Source organism: Pimephales promelas, chromosome 15, assembly GCF_988280905.1.
Source record: "Pimephales promelas chromosome 15, fPimPro1.hap1.1, whole genome shotgun sequence".
In the NCBI taxonomy this organism is placed as follows: domain Eukaryota; kingdom Metazoa; phylum Chordata; class Actinopteri; order Cypriniformes; family Leuciscidae; genus Pimephales; species Pimephales promelas.
In genome coordinates, this window is record NC_142783.1 from 22,124,619 (window position 1) to 22,139,550 (window position 14,932).

Consider the following 14,932-nt stretch of genomic DNA (forward strand, 5'->3'; position numbering starts at 1 on the left):
CTAATGGATATTACCGTTTCTCGACGTCTTTAAGATTTAATCCTTAAAGCTTTCAGTAGGTTTGCGAATAGTGCGCGTGCGCATTTAGTGTCTTAGCGTTTTGGTGTTGATCTGCGAGTATTTGTGTAGTATCTCATTATGTCATTCTTACAAATGTAACTGTCATTGCTACAGACAGATAATTTGCCTTGTTAGAAGAAACAAATCTGAGTCTTCCCCCCAAAAAGGAGATATGTTTAATTTTAATTGACAATTTTCACTTTTTCTAATAATTTGGATTAGCCTACAAGATAATTCGTTTGAGGAATATAAATTGTAGTTAAATGTTTGTAATTATGTAAATTAATCACATTGTTTTTCTTTTCTTGCAAGGTTTGGACCCAGAGCTGAGAACACAATCTTCTCTAAGTATAAGAAAACTTGGTTTATTTTTCTTGTTTACCGGGGTGAAATGTACTCTGACGGAACAAACACAAAACGTGTCTGGCTAGAACATTCCTAACAATGCTGTCTCTGAAATATCATTACCCCAATAATTAGGATCTGCCAGTCATTCATGAGGCTCATTGAGATTAATTTAGCTCTACAGTCGGCAAAGGAGAAACTTCTGACAAATTAAGTTGTTCTTATTGCTCTGAAAGCACTAAATGAGTGACCGTGTGCCGCAAATACAGAAATATGAACAACACTCTGCAAGACAGAAACATGTTCACAGTACAAGCAGACGTTATATTTCACGCTGCAAACCCCGACTCTCCAGAACCACCTATCCCCGCTGAAGGGAACAACAACAACAATGTCCCATCTTTGGGGAAAACGGGTATCCCCAGCATGGAAATACTGCAGGATCTCCAGGGTACTTGGAATACATCTGAGTCAGGAGGTTTGACTGACAACAGGAGTTTGGGACACTACGGTGCCGAATACACAGAAGACGCTGTATCTAGCGACAGTGGATTTCAAGAGCACATTCAGTCTCTGGACTCAAGAAGAGCACAAAATCTAGACCTCAGTTTAAGAAATATGAGTCAAGCTTCAAGTCAAGGGAATATTAGAGAAGAAACGAATGGAACAAAGGTATCTTGCAGTTTGGCACCCTCGCTGTGCTTCAGACCAGAGAACAAGGAGGAAATTGACAAATTATCCAATGCTCTAAGAGATGGGGAGGTTGTTCGGAGTCAGTTTGACATTAAAAATGTCTCCTTCACTGAGGACAGAAATCATTCATATTCAAGCTCCCATGAAACGAGGTCATTTGAGAAAACCCTGGGATGCTTTATAAGTTCCTCAGAAGGAGCAGATCAGACCCGCTACAGAACATCATTTGGACAGACTGGGCTGGAATCAAGCCAAGGGCTAAAGCAGAGTGGATCTGCAGTAAGAGAAGCTCTCTCGGCAAAAGAAGAGCCGAATTTAGTCATAGAGGTGGGCGGACAGAAAATACAAGTGCACAAATCAGTATTAGCTGAGAAAAGTGATTATTTCAAAGCCAGGCTTTCTAGAGACATCCTGAAGGTAAAAGGAATGAGCTACAAGACTTTATTGGTGCTTGTAGATTATGTTTACACCTCTCAGATGAACGTAAGCAAAGCTGATGTTGTGGATGTCATCACAGGGGCAAAGATCCTGCAGATGCCCTGTGCGGTACAGGCTGCTATTGATACTGTATCCACACAGATCACACCCGAGAACTGTTATGAAATCCTAACTATCGCTAAAAAGCAGCGACTAAATGAACTGAAAGAAACCACCTATCGATTCATGAGCGACAACTATCTCCAGGTCCTGAGAGATCCAGCGGTCTACGGGCGCCTCACGGGCTCAGAGAGAGATCTCATCCTGCGCAAACGGATGGAGAGCCACAAGTGCCTGATGGTGGCGGAACTCAACGATGTGTTTGAACGTGTTGGAAGTAGACCACCCAGCAGAAACAGCAGCCGTCCCCAGAGTCCCCTCTCCATCACGTCTTTTGAGGACAATCACATGATCTACTACTACAACACGAGCAGTAAGGACTGGCACACCCTGACCGTCATGCCGGACGACATCAATACCAGGGGCTGTGGGATCTGTACCTTATACAACTACTTGTTTGTGGCCGGCGGGATCAGGGGAACTGGGGAGAAAAGCAAAGTCTCAGACAAAGTGTTCTGCTACAATCCCATCACAGACCGCTGGAGCGAAGTCCGACCCATGAACCAAGCACGATCGCAACTCAAGCTCGTCTCCATGGATGGGAACCTGTACGCCATTGGCGGTGAATGTCTTTTCACGGTGGAGAAGTATGACCCTCGAATGGACCGCTGGACGGCGGTGGCTCCTCTACCTAAAGGGGCATTTGCGGTGGCTCACGAAGCCACTACGTGTAACGGTGAGCTGTATGTATCGGGAGGCTCTCTTTTCTATCGGTTGCTGAAATATGACCCCAAGAGAGACGAATGGCAGGAGTGTCCGTACAACAACAGCAGGAAAAAATCCACAGACATGGTGGCTCTCAAGAGCTTCATCTACCGATTCGACGTCAACCGCGAACAGGGCATCAGCGTCTTTAAATACAACACCATCGTGAAGATGTGGCACGACTGTGCCTCCCAGCAGCAGGGCTGCATGCTGCCTTTTCGATGCGCCGTCATCGATAATTGCATCTACTGTGTGAATAAATCTCAGACTCTTCAGTTTGTTGTGGAAGACGATGGAGGTCGCTTCAAAGACGAGTCTCTAAAAGCACCTGTGGAGGCCAAAGGGATCTTATTCCCTTTCATTCTCAGTTTGCCTGAGAGAGGTGGAAGAATTGCATGAGTGGGATATTTCATCCCTCTGATGACCCTTCGGAGTCGCTTGTGAAAGAGAATGCCTGGTCAATATTTATAGATTAAACATCGTCTCCAAAGAAGTTCAAGGAGCCAGCACGTAGTGCTTGAAACTGGAATGTGTTTCTTTGCATGGTAAGAAAAACAAATGTATGTTTGGCGCCTTAAAATCATAGCCCCACTCCAACTTTGGGAGACGAAGAAAGTCGGACATTTATAGCTCATTTCTGCAGTCTTATCCTTCATTTGTTTTGTGCAATTTGTATCGGATAGTAATGTAGGATGAACTTTGCCACAGGAATTTGCAAAAAAAAACAAAAACCTCCATTTGTATAAAGGCTAGTTCATACTGCACCAACAGATGCTGACCAGTACCAACAATCACCAGACATTCCGCAACCTGACACACTCAGTTAAACCTACGAAAACACGACTAAACCCAACAAATGTTTCTGTTGCTGTTGGTCGTCTATCGTGTAGTGTGAATTAGCCTTAAAATGGCAATGAATAGCACAAATAAACAACTGAAGCACATTTTGTAATAATGCGACCCTGTTTCCTACCAACAGGTTCTATGCAAATAAAAACCTGAATATAAAATATAAATATAAAACATTGTTGAACCACATAAAAAAAGCTCTTAATTATAGAACTTTGCTACAGCCAGGGTAAAAAAAGAAAAAACATTCTAAAGCAGCTGAAGGAGAAGCCATAACCTTTACTAACAGAGTAACATTAGGGAAACATTAAGAGCACAGAGCACTTGACTTCTGTAACTGCTGCTACTCAAATATTACTTTAGAATTCAACCCTGTGCATTTGCATTACAGCATGCACACAGTGCTTTTTACTCCTGAGAGTCTTCTGGGTGATATTTTGACACTTTCATTAAGGAAAGTCCAGAAGGCAAAATAATAAAAAAATGTTTTGAATCATTGCCAAAGATAACAGTTAAAATTTAGCTGCAGACAAACATTAAGATAATTTACATTCTCATACTAAATCATTTTCTGTATGCGATATGTATAAATCATTAATGAATTTAGATTCATAGTGCAATTAAGCCTGCTGTTAATGAAGACTACAATTACAATACATTAACATTTATCCCTGAGAAACCCACTTGGTTGAAATCTTGAGCAGATGGGAGAAAATATTATCTTTATTGTCTTGTATTTTATGAATTCAGGCCCATGAGAGACAGACACTATCACAAAACAAAACATTCATACTGCATTCATGGCATGTGATGAGGCATCATGTAATTTATAACTTGGATGTTGCATTCTGTGTGGACACATTGTGATATTCAGCATCCTGGAGTATTTTACTGAGATATAATTGTTCACGCTTCAGTATTTCCCTAGACATTTCTGGAGGATATGAGGTTCGAGGATGTGGATTTTATAAATGTATCTTTAGTGCAATTCTGTTGAAAAAAACTTAAGGGAATTTGAATTATGAGCATGAATGTTGGTATGATTATGAACTTGAATGTGAATGTTTTGCTCACTTTTTTTTAACTTAACCCTATGTGCTTTAATCACTTTTAACAAAGCTGAACAAATATAGACAACATCATTCCAGTAGACATCTCAATGTCACTGACAAATTAACTATAAATGCTCTCCAACTGTTTGCTTTAAAGTATATAAAACAGGGATTCTCAACTCTGATCCTAGTCCACTTTCCTGCAGAGTTTTGTTCCTACCCTAATCAAGCTAATATTCAGGATTACTAAAAAGTTATAGGCAGGAGGGTTTGACCCAGGTTGGCCTTAAACTCTGCTGGAAAGTGGATCTTGAGGGCCTGAGTTGAGAACCCGTGATCTAGTTTTTTTTTGTTTGTTTTTTTTTTTTAATATTGTGTAACTGTAAAACTAAAAGATATTCTGCTGAAATCAAGATGCTTTTGGCAAGGCAACCAAAGTGTCACATGGTGGTGTGTGGGTGGGGCATTGCTTGCTGAGTTGCTGATGTGTTTAAAGCTAATATGCTTTTAAAACAAATGGCTTGATGGCTTTTTAGTGTCTCTATGTCATTTTAATATCTCACAAACTAAAGTTTCTGTGTTGCAATAAAATATCTTTTGGTTTCCTGGTTCATTATTTTAGCTGTGTTAATTTTTCAGCAAGTTTTTAATGCAACTCTGGGATCTGACTCTGAGGAAGCAGAACATGTTTAATTCAGCTGTTACACTTTGTGAGAAGCGTTGATCTGAGGTTAAGTGCCTGACTCGAGGGCGCCATGCTAATAAATTGACAGAAGAGTCATTCCTTATTAGGATTGAACCCACAATGTTAATAGCTCAGGTCCTCGAACATTATTCACCATGCTAATAATAATTAAAATGAAATATTCATTGTAGAGAGCAGAGATCTGATCATACGGTTAACTGCTCTCTTCTCTTGTTGGGTGTGTCATTGGTTATTACTGCAGTGGTTTTCCTGGAGCACTGATGCCATCTAGAGGATGGAGTCAGTAGTATACATAATACATTTAGGCCAAATTGCTAATCCAAATGACACTAAAACCATCAGAACCAGATGGTTTGAATTTAAATCCAACGAATATATGTCTTGAAGACCTATATTTATTAAAAGCGCATTCATCCGTGATAAAAGTGCTTGAAACAGGTCTGGGGGGTTTATAAAGGTCTTCTGAAGTGAAGTAAAGCGATGCGTTCGTGTAAGAAAAATATCCATATTTAAAACTTTATCGACTAAAATGACTAGCTTTTGACAGATGGCCATACAAGTTGACTTATGCCAAAAGAGTTGCCCATACCCCATAGGCTATTCGTTATAGCTTCGGTCAGACCGACACACGAACAAACAACAAACGTGTGTAGCCAATCTAAATTAGCAGGCGTGTGACGGTGGAGTAGATAGAATGAACAAGAGGGAGATTTGAAGAAGACTGCAGAAATAGAGAGGAGACGATACAAAAGAGAAAGGCTCAAGAAATCACGGGGAAATTAAGGATTATGACTGGGCAAAAGCTTTAGGCCTCGCTTTATATTAGAAAAGCTTTTCAGCGCTGGAGAGAGATGGCGTGAAACGGAGGTTCCTTGATTCCGCTCCACACGTGAGTAACACTGGGTTTGAGTGTCATTGTTTGTCTGCAGCTGCTGCTGCTCTGTTGTTGTTGTCAATTAACAACAAACTCTTGTTGGTTATATAATGTGTACTGTATATTTTGTTGTGCTTCCCAATTGTCATCCTTTTCGATTGCGTGCGTAGAGGCCAGTTCACGTGTCGCGGTGATCATCACTGCTAGAGGTGATTGAGGTGTTTATTGAGTAACGTTAGCAGTACACCTGCTAGATCGATGGGGCAGCAGGGCATCAACCATACAGTTGCCATACATCTCTCACTCACTCACACACACACATCTCACGCAAGCGTGAGTGATGGCCGGTTCGTGAACGAATCGTTCTTTTGAACCGGTTCTTTTTAGTGAACCGGTCGAACCAGTACACTAAATCGGACTGAATCGTTCGAAACAGTTCGCGTCTTGCGTCAGCGCTAAACCACAAGTTACTAAAGTTACTCACTTTCAGACATGCCTGACAGTCCCTCCGAATCGAAATAAACCAAAATCCATTAGTACATTTTATTCAGTAATTCAAAAACTTCACTGGACGAGACATATATTGGTGCTGAGAGAAGTGATGAGCACGAGCAGCTGATACTGCGCATGCGTGTACTACCGAACATACAGGTGCAGCGGTCGGATAACCAGTAGCCTACAGAACCGAGAACTGTTTCTTTCGGACACGTTCGACATACTGAGAACTGATGAGTTGATGAGCTGAGCATGCGTGCATTTTTTTTTTGAGGGACGAAATGTACGTTTCCATGTCGTTGAACATCAGTAAGTGTAACAAAATAAAACATTTTGGAAACATGTTTATCACATTACTGTATCACTGTATTATTTTAACGATTGGAAATAATGATTGGATTCTAAAACTTTCAAACTACTAAACATTTATTATTAAATAATATTTTCAGGAACAGCTAGCTCATTTAATTTCTAAGTAACAATATAAATCATTGATGTAAACTCTTGCCAAGGTTTGGTGCACTGCTTAGTAAATGTTTATAATGTGTTAACATAACGAATTAGTTTAATTCGTTATGTTAACACATTATAAACATGATATATATACACTGTATCGGCTACAGAAGGCTATATTGGAGACAGACATGCATCTATTTTTTAGTTTTGTCGACTGTATTCAGGTTTCAGCTCAGCACACAGCTATGCTATGGTTCTCGAGTCGAGAACTGGTTGTTGCAGTTCTTGAATCACTAGTACAGAACCAAGAACTGTTTCTTTCGGACACGTTCGATACGGAGAACCGATGAGCTGGAGATACTGCGCATGCGTGATAGCACCGTCTCTGAACAGAACTTTCTTTCGGCCGGCTGATCCTGTGCTGATATACGAGCACGCAGTAGTACGGGTGAACCCAGGACTTAAATGAGAGGGCGAATCGGCGAAATGTAAGTTTATTTAATAACAAATAAAATGATGAAGACCATTTATGCATTTTATATATTTAAAACATGTAAAACATCCGCGTTAGCACATCGCCTAGGCTGCAGCAGGGTTCCTTTTCAAAATGTAAATGTAAGAAACTTATCCAAGATGATTATGACAATGCATACTATTATTTAACTGAAGTTGTGATTACAAATGCCCTTTAATTTAAAGTATTTTTTATCCGCCGGGATGATAGAATTGACGTCATTACGTGATGACGTAAAAGAACTGGTGAACCGGTTTTTTGAACCGGTTCATTAAAACGAACTGTCCGAAAGAACCGGTTCGCGGAAAAGAACCGGACTTCCCATCACCGCACAAGCCCTCAAAAGTCAAGACAAAACGTCTCGATCGGTCCTAGTATAGGTCATAAACCCCACCTCCCCACGTTATTCAACGAGACGCGAGACCAACTAACAACTCAATTACACTTCACATATCCTTTTTCCAAAGATAGTTTCTGTCATTTATTGTAGTCACGTTGATGTGATTTCAAGAGTTCGTTTTTAAAATAAGTTTGTTTTTAGTTAGTTATGTGATGCTATAAAAACGGTGCTCTGACATCATGATAGCTGTGATTGACATCTGTGCGAGGTAGTCACTTAACCTGCGGACTTTTTTTAAATAATGTTGATTATGTGGTTGGTAGTTGTAGTAGTTAGTAGTACTTATTTTTACAGTCTACTCTATGATCTCCCGACCTCCCAAGTGAACTGAGTTCACTGAACTCGCACCGTGTACACTCGCCTCTACTAGCAACAGACTTCAGTCACGTTCTTTTCAAATCATTTGAAATACTACTAATATTACATATTAAAAAAGATTTTATCTCGATTTCGTCACTTTAAGACACATTGGCCTCTTGCAGTGTAATTCAACTCTCTGCATGACCAAAGAAACCTTCTGTAACTAGGCCTAGCCCTATTGTCATGTTACTTAACGATTTAACATTTCTCATATTAATGATATGAAAAACCAACATGCCATAAATGATTTAGCCCAATTCATTGCTCTTCCTGAGGCCCTGACCCTCCTGCTGTGGATAATCAACCTTTTCATTTTTCGAAATGCATGTGGAGTCGTTAGACCGCTTTCGCCTAAAGACCTTAATTTTCCAAAACAATTACAGGGACATTATTGCGAGTTACAGGATTTTTTTCTTTCTTCTGTGCACTATAATGAAGGCTTTGAGAAACTGCACAGTTCAATATTATGAAGCTGCAGACTCGGAGCCTGCATCTACAGTCCCCCACCGAGAGTCCCGCATTCTCAGACCCCTCGTTTTTCGAACACAGCGCCTCCTGCTGTTCAAAAGATCGAATAACACCCGCACACAGAGTACAGCGCATTATCCAAATGCAATTAAAAACAATAGGATGCAATATTACGGTCTTCAAATAAATTATCCAATAAATATTTGTGTTCCCTGCTTAATGCATGTGTCAAAAAACTAATTGTTACTGATGGAAGGGATACAATTAGCAGATTGAACTATCTTCAGAAAAATAGTAAGGCTATGTGATATTATATTGCTACAATGTTTTTTTAAAATATTTTTTTTTTTAATTAAAATTCCAATTTTTCTTTCAGTTCAACCTATAATGGTCTAATTAACATTACCATGCTAACATTACAATATCTGTTTTTTGATATTTTGAATGCGAAGCAAAACAAATCAGAATAGACAAAACACCAATAATAAACAATTCTGTACTTCATTTAATGATCACCTAAACATCATCTTGCTGTAAAGAAAAAAGGAAGAAAAAACAGTGTTCGTGACTTAACTTTTTGTCTTCAATTGCATTAAAAAAACTCATTTATAAGTCACTTTGCATAATCATAAAATTATATGTTGCTGGATTCGGCAGGGGCAACTCCATAGGACCGATAGCACATGTCTTATGATGTTTTAAAAAGAAAGAAAGAAAAAAAGAAAAATATGTTTGCAAATGTTAGTTACCATGTTGCACTGCTCTGTTGGAGTGTCCCTTGAGAATCTCAAGTTGAGATGTTTTTAAACTTTGGACAACTTTGTGGGTTTGAAATATATGGGGGCACAAAATGGGCAGTGAAAATAACTGCAGCATTTAAGACATTTCTACAAAAAGTCCAAGGCTAAAGGCTAACGTAAACGTAAGCTATCTAAATATATTCGAGGGGAAGAGGGCGAAAAAACATACATTAACGGCTCAAATCTTGTTACAAACTATCTTTACAAATAGCTATTAAATGGACTATTCATATGTTGTATCGATGAGCTAAATTAGTTTTATTAAAAAATTAATCAAACGAGTAGGCTACTACGATTTGCTATAAAATTGAAGATAGCCTACTCATGTTTTGTTCTTCACATGTTTATCCGATACAATTTGATAGGAGGCGCTGTCTCGAAAAACGAGGGGTCTGAGCATGCGGGACTCTGGGTGCAGGGGGACTGTAGATGCAGGTCTCCGAGTCTGCAGCTTCATACTACTCCAGTTTTCCAGTTTTTTTTAGTAGCCCCACCCAACTCCACCTCCTGATCCCTAAACCCACCCCTATCTTAAAAATTGATATATTTTGGATTTTATGAGTTGTGGCTCCTGAATCATGTTGCCTGATTAGGGTATAAAAAAGGACCATTTCATTAATCTGTTAACTGTTACTGCAACTGCATGTTTAAATCAATTATATCCCATACTTCATTTGATCTAATGTTGACAAATGATATATCATTCAAAAGCTTACAAACTCAAGATTCAGCATGTGAAAATTGATGTTGCGTTACCATAGAAACAGCACTTTAAATAATTTTATTGGTTTTATTTTGGGCATCATCATGTTTCATAATTTATGATCAAAAAACCCTTTTCTAATCTTGACAAAACGCATTGTCAGAAAGGTCTGAGTCTCAAGGTTCCATATTTTGTGACAGAAGTGATTTTGACATTTATTAATTGTTTAATAAAAAAGAAAAAATATTACAGTAAGTACAGTATCACTAATTGATCACAAAAAAATTTGAAGCAAATCATGTGACCAGCATAGTCAAGACACACCAGGCTGTCATAAGTGATAAAAGGATTTGATGGAAAAAAAAAAAAAAATCTTTCTTATGCCCCCAAAAAGACAATAAAAACGATGTCTTGTGAGTCACGTTGCCAGTTTTAGGGTTAAATATCCCTTACCCCACTTTTAAATACCAACCAATGAAGCAGGAGAAAAGGATATGTATAAAAGTTTTATTTAGATATTTACAAAGTACTACAAAAACTACTCTCTCACTCCCAAACACACAGACTGACACACTCATTATGTTGATCTCACACATACTCTCCACAATTAGAGATGATGACTTTCTGTTTGGTTTTGCCATCTTTTGATCCCTGAGCCTGAGAAAACAGTACAGATACAAAGTAATTAAAAAACAGCACAAAAAAGTAATTTTAATATTTTAAACAAAGCATTTTAAATTCTGAGGAACAGGCAAAAATGATTAATTCAAAACAGTTGTACACTATGGGAGGTCAGTACATTTTTATTCAGCAATGATACATTAAATTGATTGAAAGTGACAGTAAAGAATTTATGTTAAAAAAGATTATTTCGCATAAATGCTGTTCTATTAAACCTTCTATTCGTTCAAAAAAAAAAAATCCTGAAAAATGCATCAGTTTTTAATAACATTAATAAGAAATGTTTCTAAAGCACTAAACCTGATTGATTTCTAAATTTCTGAAGGATCAAAAATGTTTTTCAGCTTTGCCATCATTGGAATAAATTACATTTTAATATAAAACCGTTAATGTAAATTGTAATATCACAATATTAAAGCTTTTACTGTTTTTTCATTTAACAAAATAAAGCCTCGGAAAGCATAAGAAGCGTCTTTCAAAAACATTTAATCTTACTGACTACCAACTTTTTTTTTTAATAAGTCATAAGCAACTGCAAATCTAATCTCCCTCAGCTTACCTCCATGGCCCGGAGTACATCCATGCCCTCTACGAGTTCTCCGAATACCACATGTTTGCCATCCAGCCAGTCCGTCTTATCAACAGTTATGAAGAACTGAGAGCCGTTAGTATTGGGCCCAGAGTTTGCCATCGACAGCTGACCTACGAGTACATAGTCAGAGAACATGAGATCAACATCAACAAATATACTAACTGATCCTGAACATTTAAGCCAGATTCACACATGATCCGTTTGCATTACGCATTAGTTGTGCAGTAGCAGCACACACTCATTGAGCTTTCACACGAGATGTGTTTGCAGTGCGCTTCACTGTTAGATTCCATTTATTATTTCTATATGCTTATATATTAAGATGCTCAAGCATGACGCAAAACATTTAAAACAAGACTTCTATTGTGGGAAACTTTAGTATCACAAACATTTTAACTAACTTACAATCCACACCAATAACCAATTAAATTGTCTGTGTAGTGGTGTACTTGTATGCATTTATGGTCAAATTACTAGCCTATATTTTCATGCCAGTCCATGTTCATTTTGACCATGATGAACCAAGTGGTATATAACTAATTCAGCGTGTGAACCACAAGAAAAAAAAAACTCTGAGGAAACAATCCCTGCACCGCACTAATCTTCAAAGCTCTGGCATTGCAGTGTGAATGCTACAAGTATAACCTGTTAATATGGGCAAACGGAGTATGTGTGAAACAGGCATTGGTTGTGAATAAACCCCCCCAAAAACCTTTTAAAACACTCATCTCACCTGGTTCGGTGTGCTTGAGGACAAAGTTCTCATCCTCAAACTTGCCTCCATATATGGATTTCCCCCCAGTGCCATTGTGATTAGTGAAATCTCCACCCTGGCACATAAACTGAGGGATGATTCTGTGGAAACTGCTGCCCTTGAATCCAAAGCCCTTCTCATGTGTGCACAGACAACGGAAATTTTCTGCAGAACAAACAAACAAAACAGAAGTCCTCTTTTCAGCAAAGCACCAAACATTTATTTGGCAAACTGCTAATGCGATCGAGATGCGCAGATCAGCTCTAATGTCACCCAAATCCGCTGTTATATAAATCATCCACCAGCCCGAATCTATGATTTTATGATGAAAAAACAACAACATATGACTCAGATTACAGGGTGACGTAGCACAACTGTCAGAAAATTGCAGAGAGCCAAGCTTCGGAATAATGAACCCTATGCAGTATTTTAACTGTACGTCACCAGAGTCTGTCATTTCACCAGTTTTAAAATTAATTAAAAAAAATCATTAAACAAATTAAATGAAATATGCATGGCTTAATTGTTCACAGTCCATTTTGAAAATATGAACTTTAAACATCGAGTAAAGAAATAGATAATTTACAGAGTCTGACCTGCAGTCATAGGCACAACGTCTGCTCGTAGAAGGAAGCGCAGTCGACCTGCAGGTTTGTTGCCAATCTTGATGTCCATGTAGACCTGAGGGTTAGTTCTGCCTTTTTTTGCTGGAGGCTCTCCCTGTTCAGAAACAGAAAACGTTAATGATAAATATCAATATGTAAAATCTAAAAAGATCATGAGACACTGAGCAAAAAAAATATATAAACTGCTATACAAACATGACATGCCAGGCATTTAATATAATTTCATACTAAAACCAACCAATGTTATTATTACATTCCCACCTCCTGAGTGTTTGTACTGGCTGATTCCGCAGTTGACTCCGCCGTCTCACTCTCCTCAGCTGTCTTCCCTGAGAACTTCTTTAACCAGTCATCTTCAGACCACACTATGAGCAGAAATGTAATTCAGATTTGTGTTTCAAGGACATGCAAGAAATAAGTTAACAGCATAATGGGTGAGAGTTATCATAGCAACATATAGCAATAAAATAACTCACCTGGTCGAGAGGAGCCCTCTTTAATTCTCATGGGTTTGGCAATGTTCACCCTGATGGTTCTCCCGAACAGCTCAGACTCATTCTGCAGGACACAAAGCCGAATAGATAGACTTCCAGCTCTGAGGAAGACTGACATACATCAGGTTTTACAAGACTATATAAATTTGTGGTTAATCAACTCACCATATTATCAATGGCAGCAGCTGCATCCTGGGAAAAAGCAAACAGGACTTTGAGAAAGTGACATTTTGATGACTTGAGTAAACTATGAGAAGCAACATTGGTTACGGAAGTGAACCAGAATTAATTAATGATAAAAGATACAAGTTATTCTAATGCTTAATATTTTTCATCTTATTTAGATTGAGTCGACGATGTGTTCTTAATTGAAGACAGACTTAGCCCCGTATTCACCTCTGCCAGCTCAAACTCGATGAATGCAAAGCCCCTGTGTTTCTCTGTGGACAAAAAGAGGCATACATGATGCGCTATATTTTTGTCGTATGTTCAAGTCGTACAGTTGTTTCTGTAGTTTGTTAAAGTGTGTTTTTGATTTATCATGATGAGAGTGTATTTATGTATTAGTTAACGTTACCCGTCTCATAATCTAACGGGATCTGAATATCCGTGATATCACCGAAGGGAATGAATGCCGCGTGCAGCACTTTCTCATCCACCTCCTCCGCGAGACCTCCTGAGAAAAGCAAAACATATTCCAATCATTTTAATATTTCATGTTAAAACTCACTGACCGTGTAATTCAAGCTGATATTTCATATTTTAACCCTTTCTTGGCTACAGTTGATAACCGGAATCGCATCCCTAAACATGCAAGGGGCTGTATGGTTAAACTAGCGCAATGTAAGAACGAAGGGTTTGCTATTTTGATTACAATTTTGATGTTTTTCTTACCAACATAAAGAACACGTTTACTCGACGCCATCTTGCTTGTAACCTTTGACTTTTGACTGTTTTGATCGTTGTCGTTGTCTTGCCCTCTAGTGATGCGGAGGACAAATAACATCACTAGCATTCACAAGTGTCCATTGTTCAGCTCTGGATTAACAGCTTTACTTTTTTTTTTTTTTTTTGTTAGTTATTTTTTTAGTTGAATGTTCCTAGATAAGTGGAAACATATATATATATTACTTATTGGATCACTCAGTGAAACAAACATACCCTTCTATATAAAAGTAAAACGTTTTAAAACGTATATAACGTAAAACGTATATTAAAAACAATTACCAGTCACTAATATAAAAATAGTCCAAATAGCTTAGTTTTTATTTTATGTAACAGTTCTCTAAAATTTCTATTTTTTAATGGGAATCAATCTTTTACCAAAATTGGATGATGTTTACATGTTTTGTGATCATGATTCATATCTTGATAATACATATAATATTTACATATAATAATTTATATTCATTAATATGCATTTATTAACTTATATGCATTAATTGATTATTGATATAATTATATAATTGATAGACCCATTAAAATAGCTCTATGTATATCTTTTTACAGTAGTTTGACAGACATAAACGTTCAGGAGGCAAACTGGAGTTAAATGGCTTTGGACCACTCCCAGGTAAAAGTGAAATTAAATGTTTATTTACATTTCTGTCACTATTGGTCCTTGAGCAACATAACATTTAACTATTCAAGGTCCTACCGCACGTCATTTTGGATAAAAAGTGTCTTTGCTAAGTAAATAAAAATGAAG

At 38.0% G+C, this 14,932-nt stretch overlaps 3 protein-coding genes across 7 annotated transcripts in view; 2 read left to right on the top strand and 1 right to left on the bottom strand.

The window, feature by feature from the left end:
• The window catches only part of arhgef10 (Rho guanine nucleotide exchange factor 10), a 52,343-nt gene extending 51,884 nt beyond the window's left edge, over window positions 1-459 (top strand). For all 5 annotated transcript variants that reach the window (XR_016146685.1, XR_016146687.1, XR_016146688.1 and 2 more), the window contains one exon: window positions 373-459. The gene's annotated coding sequence lies outside the window, so the exon portion shown is untranslated. The remainder of the gene's footprint in view (window positions 1-372) is intronic.
• A 140-nt stretch (window positions 460-599) lies between these two features.
• Window positions 600-4,912, top strand: kbtbd11 (kelch repeat and BTB (POZ) domain containing 11). The gene has a single exon (XM_089120369.1). It carries the CDS (start codon window positions 679-681, stop codon window positions 2,797-2,799), a length of 2,121 nt encoding a protein of 706 aa, XP_088976495.1. The 5' UTR covers window positions 600-678; the 3' UTR covers window positions 2,800-4,912.
• Window positions 4,913-10,570: 5,658 nt separating this feature from the next.
• ppie (peptidylprolyl isomerase E (cyclophilin E)) lies at window positions 10,571-14,274 on the bottom strand. The gene is made up of 10 exons (XM_039647521.2): window positions 14,119-14,274; window positions 13,802-13,900; window positions 13,621-13,664; window positions 13,390-13,416; window positions 13,207-13,288; window positions 12,992-13,095; window positions 12,701-12,824; window positions 12,084-12,269; window positions 11,318-11,460; window positions 10,571-10,734 (listed from the first exon to the last, which is right to left on the bottom strand). The coding sequence occupies exons 1-10, from the start codon at window positions 14,237-14,239 to the stop codon at window positions 10,666-10,668; spliced, it is 999 nt and encodes a 332-aa protein (XP_039503455.2). The 5' UTR covers window positions 14,240-14,274; the 3' UTR covers window positions 10,571-10,665.
• Between the last annotated feature and the right edge of the window lie 658 nt (window positions 14,275-14,932).